The sequence below is a fragment of the Silurus aristotelis genome (genome assembly GCF_946808225.1).
Source record: "Silurus aristotelis genome assembly, chromosome: 29".
In the NCBI taxonomy this organism is placed as follows: Eukaryota; Metazoa; Chordata; class Actinopteri; order Siluriformes; family Siluridae; genus Silurus; species Silurus aristotelis.
The window spans coordinates 2,634,623-2,654,932 of NC_139602.1; the positions used below are offsets into that span (position 1 = coordinate 2,634,623).

The 20,310-nt window shown below is 40.9% G+C and overlaps 1 protein-coding gene across 2 annotated transcripts in view; it reads right to left on the minus strand.

The window, feature by feature from the left end:
* Window positions 1-19,203, minus strand: part of hmcn1 (hemicentin 1) — an 84,966-nt gene extending 65,763 nt beyond the window's left edge. For both annotated transcript variants that reach the window (XM_083534922.1, XM_083534921.1), the window contains exons 1-2: window positions 18,724-19,203; window positions 2,839-2,909 (exon numbers count right to left, since the gene is read on the minus strand). In XM_083534922.1, the coding sequence (XP_083391048.1) occupies window positions 2,839-2,909; window positions 18,724-18,982 (330 nt within the window). In that variant the 5' untranslated portion in view covers window positions 18,983-19,203. The remainder of the gene's footprint in view (window positions 1-2,838; window positions 2,910-18,723) is intronic.
* Between the last annotated feature and the right edge of the window lie 1,107 nt (window positions 19,204-20,310).

Below are 20,310 nucleotides of genomic sequence, written 5' to 3' on the forward strand. Positions count from 1 at the left end.
CGATGTTTTTTTGTTTCTTTGTTTCTTTGTTTACAAATGTTTTAAAAATTCCTAAAATCATTAACAGAAAAACTCAAAGAAAAAACACGGAAGAAAGGGTTCAAATCACAGATGGTGTGAAAGACTGAAGATTGAAAGATGTAAGAATAGAAAGAAAGAAAGACGATAAAAGATCATATCAAAGAAAGAAAGAGAGAAAGAAAGAAAACATGAAAGAATTTCTATTTATCCATCCATTATATTGATGGGATTCAATGTTTGAGACCACACCCACATCCACACATACACAGGGAGAAGGCTCTGTTTGAGGGTGTGTTGAGGGTGTAAGATGGGTGGATGATGGTGTGTAAATGTGTGTGAGGCTGCCCGAGGGTGGATAATGGTGTGTAAGAGTGTGTAAGAGTGGATTATGGTGTGTAAGAGTGTGTGAGGGTGGATGATGGTGTGTAAGTGTGTGTGAGGGTGGATGATGGGGTGTAAGAGTGTGTGAGGGTGGATGATGGTGTGTAAGCATGTGTGAGGGTGGATGATGGTGTGTAAGAGTGTGTGAGGGTGGATGATGGTGTGTAAGCATGTGTGAGGGTGGATGATGGTGTGTAAGCGTGTGTGAGGGTGGATGATGGTGTGTAAGAGTGTGTGAGGGTGGATGATGGGTTGTAAGAGTGTGTGAGGGTGGATGATGGGGTGTAAGAGTGTGTGAGGGTGGATGATGGTGTGTAAGAGTGTGTAAGGGTGGATGATGGTGTGTAAGAGTGTGTGAGGATGGATGATGGTGTGTAAGAGTGTGTGAGGGTGGATGATGGTGTGTAAGAGTGTGTGAGGGTGGATGACGGGTTGTAAGAGTGTGTGAGGGTGGATGATGGTGTGTAAGTGTGTGTGAGGGTGGATGATGGGGTGTAAGCATGTGTGAGGGTGGATGATGGTGTGTAAGAGTGTGTGAGGGTGGATGATGGGGTGTAAGAGTGTGTGAGGGTGGATGATGGGGTGTAAGAGTGTGTGAGGGTGGATGATGGTGTGTAAGAGTGTGTAAGGGTGGATGATGGTGTGTAAGAGTGTGTGAGGGTGAATGATGGTGTGTAAATGTGTGTGAGGCTGCCCGAGGGTGGATAATGGTGTGTAAGAGTGTGTAAGAGTGGATTATGGTGTGTAAGAGTGTGTGAGGGTGGATGATGGTGTGTAAGTGTGTGTGAGGGTGGATGATGGGGTGTAAGAGTGTGTGACGATGGATGATGGTGTGTAAGAGTGTGTGAGGGTGGATGATGGTGTGTAAGCATGTGTGAGGGTGGATGATGGTGTGTAAGAGTGTGTGAGGGTGGATGATGGTGTGTAAATGTGTGTGAGGCTGCCCGAGGGTGGATAATGGTGTGTAAGAGTGTGTAAGAGTGGATTATGGTGTGTAAGAGTGTGTGAGGGTGGATGATGGTGTGTAAGTGTGTGTGAGGGTGGATGATGGGGTGTAAGCATGTGTGAGGGTGGATGATGGTGTGTAAGAGTGTGTGAGGGTGGATGATGGTGTGTAAGCATGTGTGAGGGTGGATGATGGTGTGTAAGCGTGTGTGAGGGTGGATGATGGTGTGTAAGAGTGTGTGAGGGTGGATGATGGGTTGTAAGAGTGTGTGAGGGTGGATGATGGGGTGTAAGAGTGTGTGAGGGTGGATGATGGTGTGTAAGAGTGTGTAAGGGTGGATGATGGTGTGTAAGAGTGTGTGAGGATGGATGATGGTGTGTAAGAGTGTGTGAGGGTGGATGATGGTGTGTAAGAGTGTGTGAGGGTGGATGACGGGTTGTAAGAGTGTGTGAGGGTGGATGATGGTGTGTAAGAGTGTGTGAGGGTGGATGATGGTGTGTAAGAGTGTGTGAGGGTGGATGATGGTGTGTAAGAGTGTGTGAGGGTGGATGATGGTGTGTAAGAGTGTGTGAGGGTGGATGATGGTGTGTAAGAGTGTGTAAGGGTGGATGATGGTGTGTAAGAGTGTGTGAGGGTGGATGATGGGGTGTAAGAGTGTGTGAGGGTGGATGATGGGGTGTAAGAGTGTGTGAGGGTGGATGATGGTGTGTAAGAGTGTGTAAGGGTGGATGATGGTGTGTAAGAGTGTGTGAGGGTGAATGATGGTGTGTAAATGTGTGTGAGGCTGCCCGAGGGTGGATAATGGTGTGTAAGAGTGTGTAAGAGTGGATTATGGTGTGTAAGAGTGTGTGAGGGTGGATGATGGTGTGTAAGTGTGTGTGAGGGTGGATGATGGGGTGTAAGAGTGTGTGACGATGGATGATGGTGTGTAAGAGTGTGTGAGGGTGGATGATGGTGTGTAAGCATGTGTGAGGGTGGATGATGGTGTGTAAGAGTGTGTGAGGGTGGATGATGGTGTGTAAGAGTGTGTGAGGGTGGATGATGGTGTGTAAGAGTGTGTGAGGGTGGATGATGGTGTGTAAGAGTGTGTGAGGGTGGATGACGGGTTGTAAGAGTGTGTGAGGGTGTATGATGGGGTGTAAGAGTGTGTGAGGGTGGATGATGGTGTGTAAGAGTGTGTAAGGGTGGATGATGGTGTGTAAGAGTGTGTGAGGATGGATGATGGTGTGTAAGAGTGTGTGAGGGTGGATGATGGGTTGTAAGAGTGTGTGAGGGTGGATGATGGGGTGTAAGAGTGTGTGAGGGTGGATGATGGGGTGTAAGAGTGTGTGAGGGTGGATGATGGTGTGTAAGAGTGTGTAAGGGTGGATGATGGGGTGTAAGAGTGTGTGTGTGTGTGTGTGTGTGTGTGTGTGTGTGTGTGTGTGTGTGTGTGTGTGTGTGTGTGTGTGTGTGTGTTGATGTTGTACAGGACCGGCAGGTGGACTCACCTGTACATAAAGCTCCTGCAGCTCAGTCTGGAACTTCTTAGGATCGGTCGTTATGGTAACCGGTCCAATCTCTACAACAAACAGTACAGTTGTGTGAGCAGGAATGTGGGGATCTGGACAGCAGGACAATGAGAGCAGTGGGTTTTCGGTCTGAATCGTGGATCTGCACGCCAGGAACAATATTAGTGGTGCAGTGTGATGGTGGATGTCCATCCTCAGAGCCTGGAGCTCTAAAGCTCTCTGACAGGAACTCAGCTCTCGTTTCTCACTGTGCAGAATAAACCTCCAACACACAACACAGGATTTAATACTTTAATAAATCTAGATGAGGGAGGGAGGGAGGGAGGGAGGAAAGTAGGAAAGAAAGAAAGAAAGAAAGAAAGAAAGAAAGAAAGAAAGAAAGAAAGAAAGAAAGAAAGAAAGAAAGAAAGAAAGAAAGAAAAAGGAGCCAAAATGAAAACTAGATGGAAAAAGAAAGAAAGAAAGAAAGAAAGAAAGAAAGAAAGAAAGAAAGAAAGAAAGAAAGAAAGAAAGAAAGAAAAAAAGAAAGAAAATAGGGAACAAACAAGAATACACTTACTGTATAAAAAAAGAAAGAAAGAAATACAATATAAAAACTCCAAAAAAAGAAAGAAAGATAAAAGAAAGAAAGAACAAAAAATAACTAATAAATGAGCAAATAAAAGAAAGAAAAAAGAGAACAAACAAAAATGAATGAATGAATGAACACAAAAAGAAAAAAAGGGAAAAAAGAAAATGAATAAACAAGTATAAAAAGAAAGAAAGAAAGAAAGAAAGAAAGAAAGAAAGAAAGAAAGAAAGAAAGAAAGAAAGAAAGAAAGAAAGAAAGAAAGAAAGAAAGAAAAAGAAAGAAAGAAAACAAACAAACAAACAAATGAAGAAATGAAAAAGATGTTATGAAAGCCTAAAAATGAAAAAAGACAGAGCTCATGCCATCCCTCCCTCATCCCTCCCTCATCCCTCTCTCCCTCATCTGTAATTGGATAAAAATGAATAAATCTGCAATACCAGTTTATTGTTTCTCTCCTTTTTTGTGGGGGAGGGATTTGGGATTTGACTTTTATTTAACGCAGGCCCTGTAGAATAGAGAAAAGAGACGGCTGGATGAGTGGGAACGCCCGTTTTATCTTCTCATCCATCATCGTTTTTATGTTCGCTCGCAGACAGACGTGTCGAGGACGTGCCGGATCTGCAGCGTTTCTGTTCGCCTGGTTCTTTAAAACCGCTGTACTTTTATTCTTTTTGCTTTTTTGCACTGAGAGAAAACGATCTTTGTAAAAGGTTATCGTTAAAGTTTACGCCATCAAAGCCCTCGTTAGACACTAACGCAGTAAAGCGTCTGGCTCAAGGTTCAATTCGAAAAATGTTTTATGCTGGAAAAACTTTCCATAGCCGTATCTTCTGATTAAACTTTTATCTTAGCAGGCGCTGTCTGACTCTGGCCTCTGGAAGCAGATAGAAACCCATAGGATTTGTGGACATCCCACATGTCCACATCTAGTCTCCATTTGCTCTTATAATGCTTTGAGATGATGTTCTATTAGATTCTGTGGAGATTGGTGCTCATTCAGCAACAAGGGTGTTGGCAAAGTGATGGAGGTGAGGTAAGGAGGCCTGGGCTGGCCTTCTGATTCATCCAATAAGCAGGAGATCTTCTACTTCATCCCATATCTTCATGAAGCTGGATTTGTGCACAGGGACATTGTGATGATGGAGCAGGTTTTGGTCTCCTATATAAAGTAATGGTTGCGATTCCAGCTTTGTAGGAAAGAAGTATATATAACAGGAAAAGTCCTGGTGTCCTTTTTTTTAATAAAAAAAATTTTTATTAAAAGCTTAAAACATTCCCTTCGACAATTCCAGATGTTTACGTGATGCAGAAATTGAGAATAGAGAGAATTAAGAGCGTTAAAAGTGAAGAAAAACGTGACTGGTTTGAAGTTTAGCCACCTAATAAACAGCATTTTTCATGCTTTGCAGTCTGACGTAATCTCGACACCAGTTCTGCTCCTTTCTGGATCATTTGAGTGTTTAAGTGCTAGCAGAATGGGCTTGAACACACTACAGACTAGGACACCTGAGTTTAGGGTTTTTATCCAAATTGTTACCACAATGCTGAAGGCAAACAATTCTACAGGACGTCTCTGGATGCGGTGGGATTCAATTTCCCCTTCACTTGAACATAAACCCAAAGAGACAGAAGCTTGTGCAGAAAGAGGAAGATCTGCTTCACATGGGTTTGGAGTAGAAGATCTCCTGCGATAGAGATCAAATCCTATTAAACACTTGTGGAATGAATTGACAGACAGACAGACAGACAGACAGACAGACAGACAGACAGACAGACAGACAGACAGACAGACAGACAGAGAACAAACAAGTAATAATTTTAAATGAATAAACAAATGAAAGAAAGAAAGAAAGAAAGAAAGAAAGAAAGAAAGAAAGAAAGAAAGAAAGAAAGAAAGAAAGAAAGAAAGAAAGAAAGAAAGAAAGAAAGAAGAGTAAATGCATGAATGAATGAATAAACAAAAGAAAGAAAGAAAGAAAGAAAGAAAGAAAGAAAGAAAGAAAGAAAGAAAGAAAGAAAGAAAGAAAGAAAGAAAGAAAGAAAGAAAGAAGAGTAAATGCATAAATGAATGAACAAGAGAAAGAAAGAAGAATAAATGCACGAATGAATGAATAAATAAAAGAAAGAAAGAAAGAAAGAAAGAAAGAAAGAAAGAAAGAAAGAAAGAAAGAAAGAAAGAAAGAAAGAAAAAAGAAAGAAAGAAAGAAAGAAAGATGAAGGCATCGATGAACGAAAGAAAGAAAGAAAGAAAGAAAGAAAGAAAGAAAGAAAGAAAGAAAGAAAAAAGAAGTGAATGCATGGATGAATGAATGAATGAATGAATGAATGAATGAATGAATGAATGAATGAACGAACAAAAGAAAGAAAAAAGAGTGAATGCATGGATGAACGAAAGAAAGAAAGAAAGAAAGAAAGAAAGAAAGAAAGAAAGAAAGAAAGAAAGAAAGAAAGAAAGAAAGAAAGAAAGAAAGAAAGAAAGAAAGAAAGAAAGAAAGAAAGATCTCCTGCTATGGATCTCGAACCCTATTGAACACCTCTGGAATGAATTGGAACATTTCTCGCCTGCACCAGTACCTGAATAGATCCACACCCTCGTGTATATGAACGAGCAGCAAACTCCACAAAATCTAGTGGAACTTCTGCCCAGAAGAGTGGAGGTTCTTAAAACAGTACATGTAAAATGGGATGTTCAAAAAGCACAATCCTATAGTCAGGTGTCCACAAACTTTTGTCCATAAAGTATAACTTTATGAAAATGAAGATACAACTCTCTCATCTGTTCACTGATGGACACTGTTCATGGTGATTGCATTCCTAAGCCATTATAGCAGACTTATGGATCATTATAGCAACCTCATGGATCTTCAGTCTGATCATGTTGAGGCATCTTTAACTGCAGCTCCCAATGGCAGCGGTTTCTAGTTACCCTGGAGAATGTTCTAGCATTTTTCTAATAGTGTGTGTGTGTGTGTGTGTGTGTGTGTGTGTGTGTGTGTGTGTGTGTGTGCAGGGGGGGGGGGGGGTTGGGGGTGGTGCTGGTGTCAGTGTAAGACACATGAAAACTCCAAATAATAAAAAAAATTGTTAAAGAGGAAGAGAGGTTCTAGTCTTCTGTTCTTCACCCCTGTATTTCCTCCCGTCATTTTCTTCATTTCTTTCTTACTTCATTATTTCCTTAATTTCTTATTTCCTTTTTCATCATTTCCATCATTCTTTATTTCCCTCCTTCATTATATCCCTCATTTCTTATATCCTTTCTTTATTAGTTCCTTCATTTCTTATATCCTTTCTTTATTAGTTCCTTCATTTCTTATATCCTTTCTTTGTTATTTCCTTTATTAATTATTTCCCTTTTCCCTTCCTTATGTTTACTCATTCTTCATTATTTTCTTCCTTATTTCTTTTTTTTTTTTTTATTATCTCTTCCTTAATTACTCCCCACATCATTTCCTTCTTTTCTTTATTCCTTCCTTTCAGTATTTCCTTTCTTCAATGTTAAACATTTTTACTCTGCCAATTTATACTTAAAATAATATTTTTTTTGCATGGTTTTCTTTGTATTTTCATACGAATGTCATTCTCTAAAAAAATACGGAATAAATATTTAAAAGGATTGCGACGTTATTTGAAAAAAGGCCCTCAGTATTTACTGCAATAAATCTGTCAGGGGTTGCCAAATCTTTTCCATGAATGGCTATAACTTGGCTGGCAGTATAATCCTTTATATAATTTCCTATTCGAATACTTGGCTGAGTAAAAACGTTAAAACACAACACACACACACACACACACACACACACACACACACACACACACACACACACACACACACTATCCTGTGGTTAATTGAATTGGTTCAAGATTTTGCAGCAGAGCTCACAAACAAGGAGCCTTTGTTGAAGCACCAGAAGAGAAGAAGAAATTCCTTTCAGCTCCAACAACCCCACCACCACCATCTGACTGTTAGTAATGGCACCCCTTTTTCGAGCACGTACACATCCTTTATCTTGGAAAGGGGATCAATAATCTGCTGGTGGTGGGAGTCAAAAAATTGTAGTGTATCCCAATAAAAACAAACAAAAATGACATTCAAATCATAAGCTGTGTTCGAACCTCCTGCAGCGAAAGCCCCGATAGACCCACAATGCACTGCGCCAGTGGAAAAGGGAGACCCGGTGTGGTTCTGGTTTAGATCAGTTAAACCCAGTGACGTATTGAGACCTGAGGGTACTATTTCGCTAAACATGATTTCTTTATCGCTATACTGGTGTGTGTGTGCGCATGTCAGTAACAAGGAAGCTGAATGAAGCTAACCAGACAAAAAAGATTGAGAAGAAAAAATATATACAAAGTAAAAAAAAAATGATTGTTATAAAGAACAGGATTTCAGCATCCTCGCGGAGCGTCTGGTAAATATTAAAGCCCGAGGTCGAATCCTGTCCTGCGTCAAATACAATTATGTTGAATACATCCATTTCTGTACCATTAACAACGACTAGGCTTTTTTTTTTTTGAGCCGTGACTCGAATGCAGATTGCAGATGTCCGATCCGGAATCGGACACAAAAAACGGCTATTAAAGTAACTCCCACTTCCGAGTCGTTTTCCTCGATTTAGATTCAACCAATCAAGATTAGAATCCTACACAGAAAGGTGGTCACATGACCGAAATAAATCCATAATAGGATAATCGGTCATCCAAAGAAACGGCCGTTTGTAATCAGACACAAAATTAGCCGATTGTAATCAGACACGAATGTTGTTCCGTTTCATGGATTATAAAAGTAATTCCCACTTCCGAGTCATTTCCTCAATCCTACACAGAAAGGTGGTCCCATGACGGAAATAAATCTATAATCGGATAAATCAATCAGCCAGAGAACATCATATACGCAGTGAAGCATGGTGGTGGAAGCGTCATGTTATAGGGCAAGAGAAAGAAAGAAAAAAAGTGATAAGAAGGGAAAAAAAATGGAATTTGAATCACAGACAAATTGAATTGAAGGAAAAAGTTGAGGGTCTCCGCTACAGTCTCAGAGTGTTTACAATTTCATTTTCCAGTAGTGAAGTATTTAATCATGGAAATAAAAAAATAACGCTATTTGAAACCTTGACTCCACCATGCAGGGAACACTATGATATTCCCTCATTGAGAGGGTGCGACTCGTTAGTCCAGGTGGGCCGCGCTCCAATTAAAGCACAGCATGTGTGAGAATAAAGAGGGTGCCTGTGCTTTCCTGTCAGATAGACGAGTGCGCGATTAATACGTCCTTCTGTCCAGCATTACAATTAGAAGTGTGTGTTATGTGCGAGCCGTGCTGTTTTACAGCTGTTTGCTGCTGCGTGTGTATGTTTTAACGAGAACATAATTCCAAACTGCTGAAGGAGTCTTCCAACACGTCCGAGCTCAGGAAGAATTGGCTTTCGGCTCGAGTTGAACACGAGTTCTCGCTTCGGGAAGTTGGAACGGAGCTGCCGTTTGGGCAGGAGGGATAAAGGAGAGATGAAGGGAAGGAAGAAGGGGGAAGAAAGAGAGAGGTGAGGTAAGTCTTGGCAGCTTGTGAACGTGTAAAAACAGGGACGTGGGTTTTCCAGCGTCCAACAAGACGAAGCATTTCGAGGGCAGGAACAGTTTTCAGTAGAACACGATACAACAAGTCTCCTTTCACTGGAGCCACAGACAGACAGAAAGAAAAACAGACAGATAGATTTAAAGAAGGAAAGAAAGATAAAGTAAGAAAGAAATGGAGGGCAGGAAGGATGGCAGGAAGGAAGGAAAAGAAAGATTGAGGAATTACATTTTCCCTTTACTTGAATTAGGAAGAAAAGAAAGAAAGACAGGAAAAAAGAAAGAAAAACAGACAGACAGATGTAAAAAAAAAAAACCAAAGAGCATAGAAAGAAAGCAACATGGATTTTATACTACAAGCCTTTGCAGGTGCTGATCGCTGATCCAGAAGGCTCAATGTAGATTCCTTTGACCCCGTGATGTAAAGGCTGAAATCTAATTGGACGAAAACTCTAACCTAAACGTACACATGGTTGCACCTGAGAGAAAAACTCTAAAATAAAGTGAATGAACTATTGGGAATAATTGGTTTAGGTCCAGCAGAAAAGGTTCTTGACTGCCCTCCTGGTATTTTCCTGCATTCTTCTGAGAAATATCTAGAGTAGAGTTATACAGCTAGCTAAAACGTCCCTGTGCTAATACATTAATCGCCTTAATAGCAGTATAACGCTAATTTACGCAAAGATCAGAAGTGATTGTGTGAAATCTCGAAAGAAAACGGCGTCATGGCCTCACCCAGGACAGATGTTTTCACGTTTGCAGAGACGGATAATCGCTAAAAGGTGTCACGAGAGGTCACAATTTTCCCGGCGTCTTCGAGAAGTGATGACAATAAGGGCACGATGTGCTCGAGGACTCGTCAGGTGAAATGTAATGACAGGCAGTTAGTGATGATGCAGGGTTTCTGGAGAAACACAGCACCTGGATTAGTGTGTGGAAAACAGCGTCGCTACGGTTACGCCGGGGGGAGTCCAGAGTTTACACGCATGGATGCAATGTACGTTTGTTTTACAGCTGGAGTGTGCGTTCAGTGTTACATGTGATGTGTCTGAAATAAGAAAAGTCATTTTGGAGTAAATGAAGTTTGGAGATGTGAACAAACGAAAGCATTTGATATGGAAATAACAGGAGTAAAAGAGATAGAAGGAAAAAGAGAAAGAGAAAGAAAGTACAGAAGTACAGAAGAAAGATCGATAGAAGAGGAAATCCATAGATGACACATGATGAGTCATGATCTCACAGCTGAAGTGATTGATGTTGAAGAGCTCAGGAACGTGTTGACAGCGAGACTGGAAATCTGCGACGCACAACATAACAATTCTCCTGTTTCATATGAAAACCAGAACTAATCAATTCCATACAAAACACTGACACAAATATACATAAACAACACAAACAATCGCACTGATTTGTTTCTGATGTGTCTGACACACACACACACACACACACACACACACACACACACACACACACACACAAACAAACACGCACACACATGTAGACATATACACAAACACACACACACTAACTCACATGCACACACACACACACAAGACAGAAAGCAAGATAGATAGACAGACAGACAGACAGACAGACAGACAGACAGACAGACAGACAGACAGACAGACAGACAGATAGATAGATAGACAGACAGACAGACAGACAGACAGACAGACAGACAGACAGACAGACAGACAGACAGACAGATAATGTCAGTTTATGAATGACACATCCTGAGTCATGATCTCACATGCATACACACACACACACACACACACACACACACACATCTGTAAGCTGGGAGCTGACTGTCCTTTTTACAGCCATTCAGGAAATGTTTCAAAGCACAAGGGATGAAATGAAGAAATGAAAGAAAGCCAGGGTTCAAAAGGATAAAAAAAATTAGAAAAATTGAATCAGTAGAAACATCTTTAAAAAAGCAGGCCACTGGGATGCTCTTTCACCTTCTTCTTCCAGTCCTGAAAAAATACCCTGCAGATGTTGTCATTTATCATTCGCAACAGCACTTAAAAGACCTGTTGAATCGTCTACTTATGTAAGCACTAAAACACTGAAAATATTCCGAGCTTGGACGAAAAAAAAAGAAAAGAAAAAAAAAAAAACGCGCTGCATGTCACTCATCGCACGCTTAGATTTGGCGGTTGGGCTTTCAGCAAAGAAAAAAGGGAGAAAAAAGCAAGTGTAATCACAGCAAATAAAATGCAATTAAACATAAAACATGATTGCGTATAATATCCTTGGCTTTAATAGCAGTCTAGACGTTAATCTTTTTAACTGGGCCATAAAACTGTGAGCTGAAAAAGCAGGTTGTGAAAATGTTTCATGAACTCCAAGCACCATCCACACCACTGCTACCACTACTTCTACCACTACCTCCACCACTACCTCTACCTCCACCACTACCACTACCACTACCTCCACAACTACCACTACCTCTACCTCTACCACTACCTCCACCACTACCTCTACCTCCACCACTACTTCCACCACAACATCTACCACTACCTCTACCACTACCTCCACTACTACCCCTACCACAACCTCTACCACTACTACTACCACTACCACTACCTCTACCACTACCACTACCTCCACCACTACCTCTACCTCCACCACTACCTCTACCTCCACCACTACTTCCACCACAACATCTACCACTACCTCTACCACTACCTCCACTACTACCTCTACCACAACCTCTTCCACTACCTCTACCACTACTACTACCACTACCTCCACTACTACCTCTACCTCTACCACTACCTCCACCACTACCACTACCTCCACCTCTACCTCTACCACTACCTCCACCACCTCTACAACTACCCACTACCTCTACCTCTACTACTACCTCTACCACTACCACTACCTCTACCACTACCCTTCCTCCACTACCACTTCGACTGCCTCCACCCACACTACTACTATCTCCACGACTACCTCCAACACTACCTCTAATATTACCTCCACTACTACCTCTACCAGTACCTCCACTACCACCTCCACCACTACCTCTACCACTACTACTACCTCCACTACCTCCGAAGTACAGGGGTGCAATGGTTTTCAAATGTTTTAGTGTGGATAAGCAACTTTTGGGAAACAATCGAAAACTAAAGTGTGGAAGTGAAGCAACAATAAAAATCAAATCAAATAAAATTTTATTTGTCACATGATATACGCTAGTGTTACGAATTTAAGCTCATTAGCTAACGATAGCAAATAATGAAAAGACTCAAACTTCAATCAAATAAAGTCTATAATGTAAAAATATACGTTCTATTTGCTTACGGGTTTATTCACCTGTTTGTATTTTGTGGTTAGCTAGGCCACTTTCCATTTAGCTAGCTGAACTTGTTTGCCCCTGGATTACAGTACACACTCATTCACAATCCTCACCACTAAACAATGATTGTGAAAATTGGAATGGCTATTCTGACTAGCTTTTTACTTGCTTTTTACTGACTAGCTTTTCACAAAGGGTTTTCGAATCAAAGGACATTGAAAACCACACAAACAATAATGATAAAACAATTATGGCTAAAGTGCTCGCTTAGCGTTGTCCATAAAAACAGTTATGGGCAGCCATTTTGAGTATGAAGTTACTATAGCTTTAAAAACAAAGACTGATTTAGATTACAAGGTTCAAGCAAAATGACATCAGTCTTTTTCTTATTCCGGGAATATTGTGTACCGATACACACACCGTGAAAAGCTACGTCTACACAGTTGGCAAGGTTTTGCTTGTGCAACACCTGAGGCGCTGACATAAGCACATGTGCTGCTCTCAAATTAGGGGCCATTATGATATTCTTTGTTCGTCATTACAGAGATGAGACAAGGAGAATTATACCGTGTTTGGACACACTCCTGACTGAAAAGGAAAAAAAGAGCCTCAACCTGAAGGAATTCCTGCCTAATGGCATCATTATGGGCCCGGGTGAATCCTCTGTCCTTGTAATCTAGCTCGAGCGGGGGATTCAAAGAAGACTCCAGCCACTAGTGGTGTCGAGAAGATGGTGAAAAAGGGGAATCCACCTTAGATGTGTTTGTAGATGTTGTGTTTTGAAGGTTAATTGGTTACCTTGTTGTGTGAGCTATGTAGAAACTGAAGATGAGATGGGACAAGGATCATGAAATATGAAGTGATTAGTCGTTTATGAACGATTAGTTCGTATTGAACGAGTCTTTAATGTGACTCAGAAGAATGAGTGTCTCAAAAGAGTGATGGTGTAAAAAAATGGTGTAGTTTACCTCTCGACTCTTCTAGTCGTTCGTCCTTTTGTCACGTGACTCCTAAAGAATCTATGCAATGCATTACACAGGAAACACAATTGAGAAGAATCTCATGAGTCCTCTAGTCCGAGTCGTACATTCTTTTGACACATGACTCTCATAGACGGCAAACAGTAAACAGAATTGAGCCGTTCATCTCATGAGTCCTCTGGTCCTAATCGTTTGTTCTTTTGTCACGTGACTCACATATACACTATATAATTATATATACATATATAGAACTATAGTCAAAGTTTGTGTTTTTGCATGTGAGGTAAAATTTGATTGTATTTCCGGTCAAAGGAACCAAATGGCTCAAAAAAAGATTCGAGATTCGAAGAACCAAGTCACTAAAATTATACGATCTTCCTTATCACTAATCAACAGCTCAAAATAAAGACATGGCGTGCAAGCGAACGATGAAGACGTGATTTTCTCCGAGAATGAAATGACATGACAGAAAAAAATAAGGAATGGATACAGAAGGAGCTTCCTTCCGCCCAATAGAACAACACGAGACATGTGGACGTGCGACTTTGCTTTGGAAAAGAATACTATCTCTGACTTCCGAAACAACAAACGCAGTTCCCGGTTGTCATCTGGCCAACGTCTGACAAGCGAGTCCATCGGGCGCCTGGTAGAAAAAAATCCCGCAGAAGAAAAAAATCTTTCACAATAAGGGAACTGAATGCATTTGAAGGCTGCATCTCATCCATTGGCTTGAACCTTCAGGACATTCCTGGTGCGTTCTCTGTTTTGTCTAAGTGTGTGTGTTGAGGAAAAGGCCATTAAATGTGTGTACGCATGTGTTAAGGCACAGACGCCCACTGCTGCTCCCCCATACTGTGCCTTTAAAAAAGCCTTTACAGCAGTTGTTTGTATGTACGCATAAGCAAACATGCTGGAACAGGGAATGTGCTTCACAGGGGGTACATTTACAGGCCAGGGATAGGGAGAGAGAGAAAAAAAAGAGAGGGAGAAAGAGAGAGAAAAGTGCAGTCAGTGTAAGCCTGCGGCCACATGCTGTGCGCTGGAGATTTTAAAACCATTCTCGGGACACGTGAGGCCAACTAATAACATTATTTCCCTCACAACCTCATGCCTGAAGGACCCCCCCTTATTTTCTCTTCCAGGTCAGGGTCATTAGATGTTGTCTTTCATTTTTTTTTTTAATCGGTGCGAATACCTTGAATTCTGGGTTTCTTTTTCTATCACAACAGAAATGGAAAAGTCGGTTTTCCCTTTGGATTAATCTACTGAACGCTGAATTCCGATTGGACGCAGGATTATATTAATGCACTTGATTGGTCTCCATGAACCAAGCATTCAATTCTCCTCAACAAGACATTTAGGCTACGTCTACACTAATCCGGATAAATTTGAAAACGCAGTTTTCGTCTAAAAACCTTTGTTTCTGAAAGTTGCTCCTCCATACTAAAACATTTGAAAATGCTTACGTAGCTGTATCACACAAGTGCAAATCGTAAGATGCTTCGGTCTGCGTCATTTCCTCATGCCGTTTATTTACTTTCTGGCTTTTTTGAAATGTCGTGCCACGATTATAAATGCGTCACCGCTTTCGAAAAGCCTCAGTTTTTCGCAATGCTTTCAAATGAAAACTTATTAGTGTGGACATGGCCTTGGTTAACATTTTTGAAAGGAGTCTCAAACAAGAATTCAAACTGCATCTGTGTTTTTTTCAGTAACGTCACAAGCTGCGTTTTATTTGTTCTTATTAACTTCAAGGGGAAAAAACTAAGAGTCATGCAAAGGGACGAAGGCTGTTCTGACGTAAGTGACGATGTTCCACAGCATCGGTGCAGTTTCTAGCCTTTTTGGCATCCTTGGCGAGATTCCTATTGTCGCCCCCCCCATGGCTCCACCCTTCCACTACAATGCTCCACCCCCACACTATACAAATCATTCACAACTTTGACCTTCTCATGCCACACTCTACATCTCCTGTTCTCTTCCTATCAGGAGTGGTTACTACCACCGGCAAAATAACGGAAAAAACACTATTACTACTATTAAGTAACAGTAGCATTAATAATAATACTCTCAGTGGGGCAAGGGTGGCGGCGAGACCCCCAGCTGGTTGCGCCCTAGAAGACCCCCCAGTTTGCCTATGCCTAGAAACCGTGCTACATGGCATTAAAGGTGCCTGTAGACGGATATAAGGTTGGACATATTCATGGCTCATTTTAAATGAGCCATAAAAGGCAAACTGATGTGGTTTAGCATTGATAACATTCCTGGGGCTTACCATTATTGGGGTTTAGGGTTAGCAAAGGCATTATCCTGCCAATTTTTCTAGAAGCTTCACCCACAAAATGTAGGATACCTTGTTGATTATTTCCAACAGAGACATGCCCTCTTGACTGTTACATTAGGTCAACAAACTCTTATATTCTCAGTGTGTTGAAGGTCTATACCATGTTGTGTATTGATACCGGGATTGTTTTGCCTCCTCCTCTTTGTCCTTTTCTATCAGAGGAACGTCTATCCACACCAGAACCCCCTCAAATATTCTCCAAACAGCATTACCCCGTCTTCCGGCCATGGGCCAGTTTGCTAAGTAAATACATTAGGCTAAGGTCACTGATTCAAAGCCAGCCAAAACAAACAGGTTTCACATCCTAATCACGGCATGGGACAGGGACCAGAGGGCTTCAGCAACAGCCATTTCTCTTAAACCAAAGCGCTAAAATGCGCTTTGTTCTTGGTCCGAATTATGCGTACGGACCTACGTAGAACACCCGCTGACATCTGTATGAACCCGTTATATGTCCATTTTGAGCAACATAGAATGTCATGCAATATCCAAACAAATTCGACTTCGCTTTATTTTCTTTGGCGACTAGCGCTCGGCTCGATACGAGCAATCGGCATGAAGAGCGCAACATGTTTTCGGTATGATGCGGCACATCTGGAAAACTGGTTACAAAGCGGCCTCCTCTCCGAGGGTCATATCTTTTACTTTTGGGTTGCAAATCTCTCTGGTTTCGTTAAAGTGGATACAAAGTAACCGGATACCGTGTGCATCTTAAAAGTGATTCCTCCGAGCGGATGGAAAATCTATTTGGCGCGCACCATTGCGACGCTTGTCATGTCAAACCCCAATCTGATCCCTGCATAAGATATCAAATATTTCTTCTTCCAAAACAAAAACCCAGGATTTCTATGGTAATGGCTTTCTGGTCATGTATCCCATGTATTGGTATCGATTACATGCTATGGATAACGAAAGGGGTATAAAGAAATTTCCTAAATTTTTATCAAATACCACAGTGACATCACCAAAAATAGAACCTCCATTGAGGACAAGAACATACCCACCAAAAAGGCTACAAAGAGACCCCTACAGCAACATTCCAGAAAGTCAAGGAACATCTTTATGTGACAACAAACTTTGGACTATAGAGTATACAGACAGGGTGAATAGACAGACGCCTTTTCTCGCAAACAGATCCAAGCGCAACCAATTCACTAAAAAACGTGCAAAAATGTGTTCTGGTCTGCGGAAAACCAATTTCAATATGTTTGCCGCAATAAAGATCACTATACTTTGTATTGTGATGCATGGTGGTGGCAGCTTTTAACAAGGTCAAATAAATAAGGAATGATAATCAGTTGAATGTCACCCAAAATCCCCAAAAAGTGTCCAAAGCATAGCCCAAATGCATGTTTTTGGAGGACCTAGCCAAAATCCAGACCTTCTGTATCAGGAAACGCCCTCACAATTACAAAGATGTTCTCAAATGTTTTCGCAGGAAAGACTAGGAACACGTTGCCAAATCAATGGCATAATGTGTTACTTTACTACTGATACATTGTGTACCTGAGGTACCATTGACAAGCAATGCTGTCCCTTCATCCCGGATCTGCATGATTCACACCCAACCTCTTAATGAAGTCTTGCTCTTCAATTGGAGATCACTCTGTGAAGCTAAGGATGCTTCCACATGAACATCCTTAAGAACCATGAAGTTACTGAGCAACTCAAGAAAGATGAAGATGGATTTGGTCTGTAATTATCAAAAGATTACTACAATGGCTCAAGATTGAAATTTGCATGCAAAGTTCTGAATTTAGGCACCTGTCACTGAACTGTACACCTCAACATCAAACTATAATGAATGGACATTTGGTGCCACCCAAATGAGGTCCCTTTTGAGTCTGGTTCCTCTCAAGGTTTCCTCCTCATGACGTCTCAGGGAGTTTTTTCTCCCCACAGTTGCCAAAGGCTTGCTCATTAGCAATAAACTTATATGCACCAAACAAATACATTCATATTTTATAACCTATTTGTCCCTAAAGATCTGCTTTGGGACGATTTCCATTGTTAAAAATCAAACTGAATTGAATGGGTGCAAGAAAATCATTAGTTTAGGTGAATGCACATTTAGACAACCAGGTTATTACCATCAAAATGGTTATTTTTGTCCCCCCAAAAAAGTTTATTGATTGTTCGTAATTATTTAAAAATATATTTTGTAATACTGATAAACGAAAAACGGTCAGACATGATAGATTTTTTTATAAAAATCTAAGATTACGAGATTAAAGTCGTAGCTAATAGAGAATTTCTGTTTATAGTAATAGCACTATATTTTGTTTATAGTACATATCCTTCTGTAAATTTCAGTTTATAGTAATAGCCATCTGAATATTATATTCATAGTACATGCACATCTGTAAATTACTCCTATAATACTGTTTAATTTCATTGATGTAAATCATGTAAACACTGTATATCCTGCACTTGCTGTTATTGCACTCTGGTTAGACCCAAACTGCATTTTGTTGCCTTGTACATGTGTAATGACAATAAAGTTGAATCTAATCTAATCTGATCTAATCTAATAAAGTGGAAATATTTGGGGAATAAGGTTGAAATTATGAGAACAAAGTCATTTGTCTTTTTTTATACGACCGTATTCTACACAAACACAAATTCACAAACTAAATCACACCTCTGAAACCTGTTCACACCCCAAAAGACCCCCTAAGCATCACCCCTTGGTTATGTGGTTCCATAATTCTTAAAAAAAAAAAAGAGAGAGAGAGAAAAAAGTAGGAATGAAATGGTGAAGAAACATCTGGATACCACTAAAACCCAATGCTCCTGGTGATCCCACAATTAAGCTCAAGTGTTAATTCAGAGTGTGTTTTGTGCGCTTGTCAGCAAACTGCCACATCTGTCGCACCTCTGGCAGCGCGCGGAGACACGCAGTGGAGACAGGCGCGCCTGGTCTACTCGTGCTTGGGATGTGTGTATGAGGTCAAAGAAAGCATATGGTAAAAATATGAAGGTATGAAGGTATATGAGTGTGTGTGTGTGTGTGTGTGTGTGTGTGTGTGTGTGTGTGTGTGTGTGTGTGTGTGTGTGTTAGTGTGTGTTGGAGAGTGAGGAGGGGGATATTTACCAGGGTCGTGGAAAGGCACAAGAGCGAAGTTATAAAGCGGTCGCTTCGGGCGGCTCAGGGACGTCTCCAAGATCTTCGAGGCTCCTTCGATGACTTGCACCAGGTCGTCATACATGGACCCGGTGACATCAAAGACAAAGGCTAAGGTCGAGGCTCCTTGAGGAATTTGTTCTTCAGAGTCCTGGACTCCTGCACCAACTCCTGGAAGCACCACCAGGACTAGGACCAGGACGAGCACCGAAGCAAAGCAGCGACCCATTTCTGAGAACTTCTGAGAAGACCACCTTTTTTTTCCCTATTGCTTCTCGTTTCACCAACGAGGCATTCGGAGGATATGATGTTTCCCTACAATAAAATGTCTGAGATAATGAGATCGAAGCTCCAGAGGGTTTGTATGTCTCTCCTCCTCCACTTCTTCCTCCTCCTCCTCTTCTCCTTCCTCCGGAGCTTGGAATGAAACTGCGCTCCTCTGACCAGCTGCTCGGGAACAACAGGAGCCGCGGGCAAATTAACGAAGGAAAACTGAGCTCTGATTGGGCAGAGGGTGAAGGGGGCGGGGTTTCGAATACACACATATTCAACGTGTCTTCAATTTGTAAATAAATACAAAAATAAATTAAACAATATTTCAATAATATTTGTTCCTAAATGAATATAATATGAATTTTTTTAGGGGATTTTGGAAGTGAAAAAACTTTTGTGGACACCAGGCTGTGATTGGTGAACATCCCATTCCATTCCAGACTCTCACCAGCATCTCCTACGCTTTTGAGAAGTCCAGATCCACTAGATATGCTTAACATGTGTTGGAATGGAAGATCTCCTGCTCTAGAGCTCTGAATCCAACCCTATTGAACACCATTGAGATGATTTGGTTTAACTCTCCAGGCTCAACTTCAACTCCAACTCCAAAGTCAAGTGGAACATCTTCCCAGAAGAATGGAGGTTATAATAATAGCAAATAATACAAGGGAGCTACATGGTAGCTCATGGTTAAGGCTCTGGCTTATTGATTGAATGGTTGGGAATTCAAGCCCCAGTGGTGCCACAGTTTGGCCCTTGAGCAAGTTCCTTCACCAAAAGAACATTAAAATCAGGTCTCCACAAACCATGGTCCATATCGTGTACTAATTGCATCGGTTTATATAAAATGACAATTTTTAACAATATAAAGCACTGAGTATATATGATAGAAAACATTGTGAGATGCTCGACTTCTGGATTAAGGTTTTCCCCATCTACCCAAATTTAGCCAATAAGCGCCCTCTTCTGGTAATAAACTAAATTGCAGTATTAGTAATTTCAGTTACACATCTAGACGAACGTCCTGCTAAATGTTTTTGCTCTATTATTCTGTGTTGAATCTTAAATCATTTTAAAGTGGCACAGAATAATTTTTTTGATCTTTTGTTATTTTTTATTTCAATAAATAACAAGACAAATGGTCCCTCTCCTCTTTATTACGGAGGACTTATACTGTGTATTGAATATTGAATCATTTGAAAGTGGCACAGGATGATTTTTACATATTTTTTTTTACGTGAATTAAGTGGCTTTATTGTCATTTTTGCCATAAACAAGAAAGTA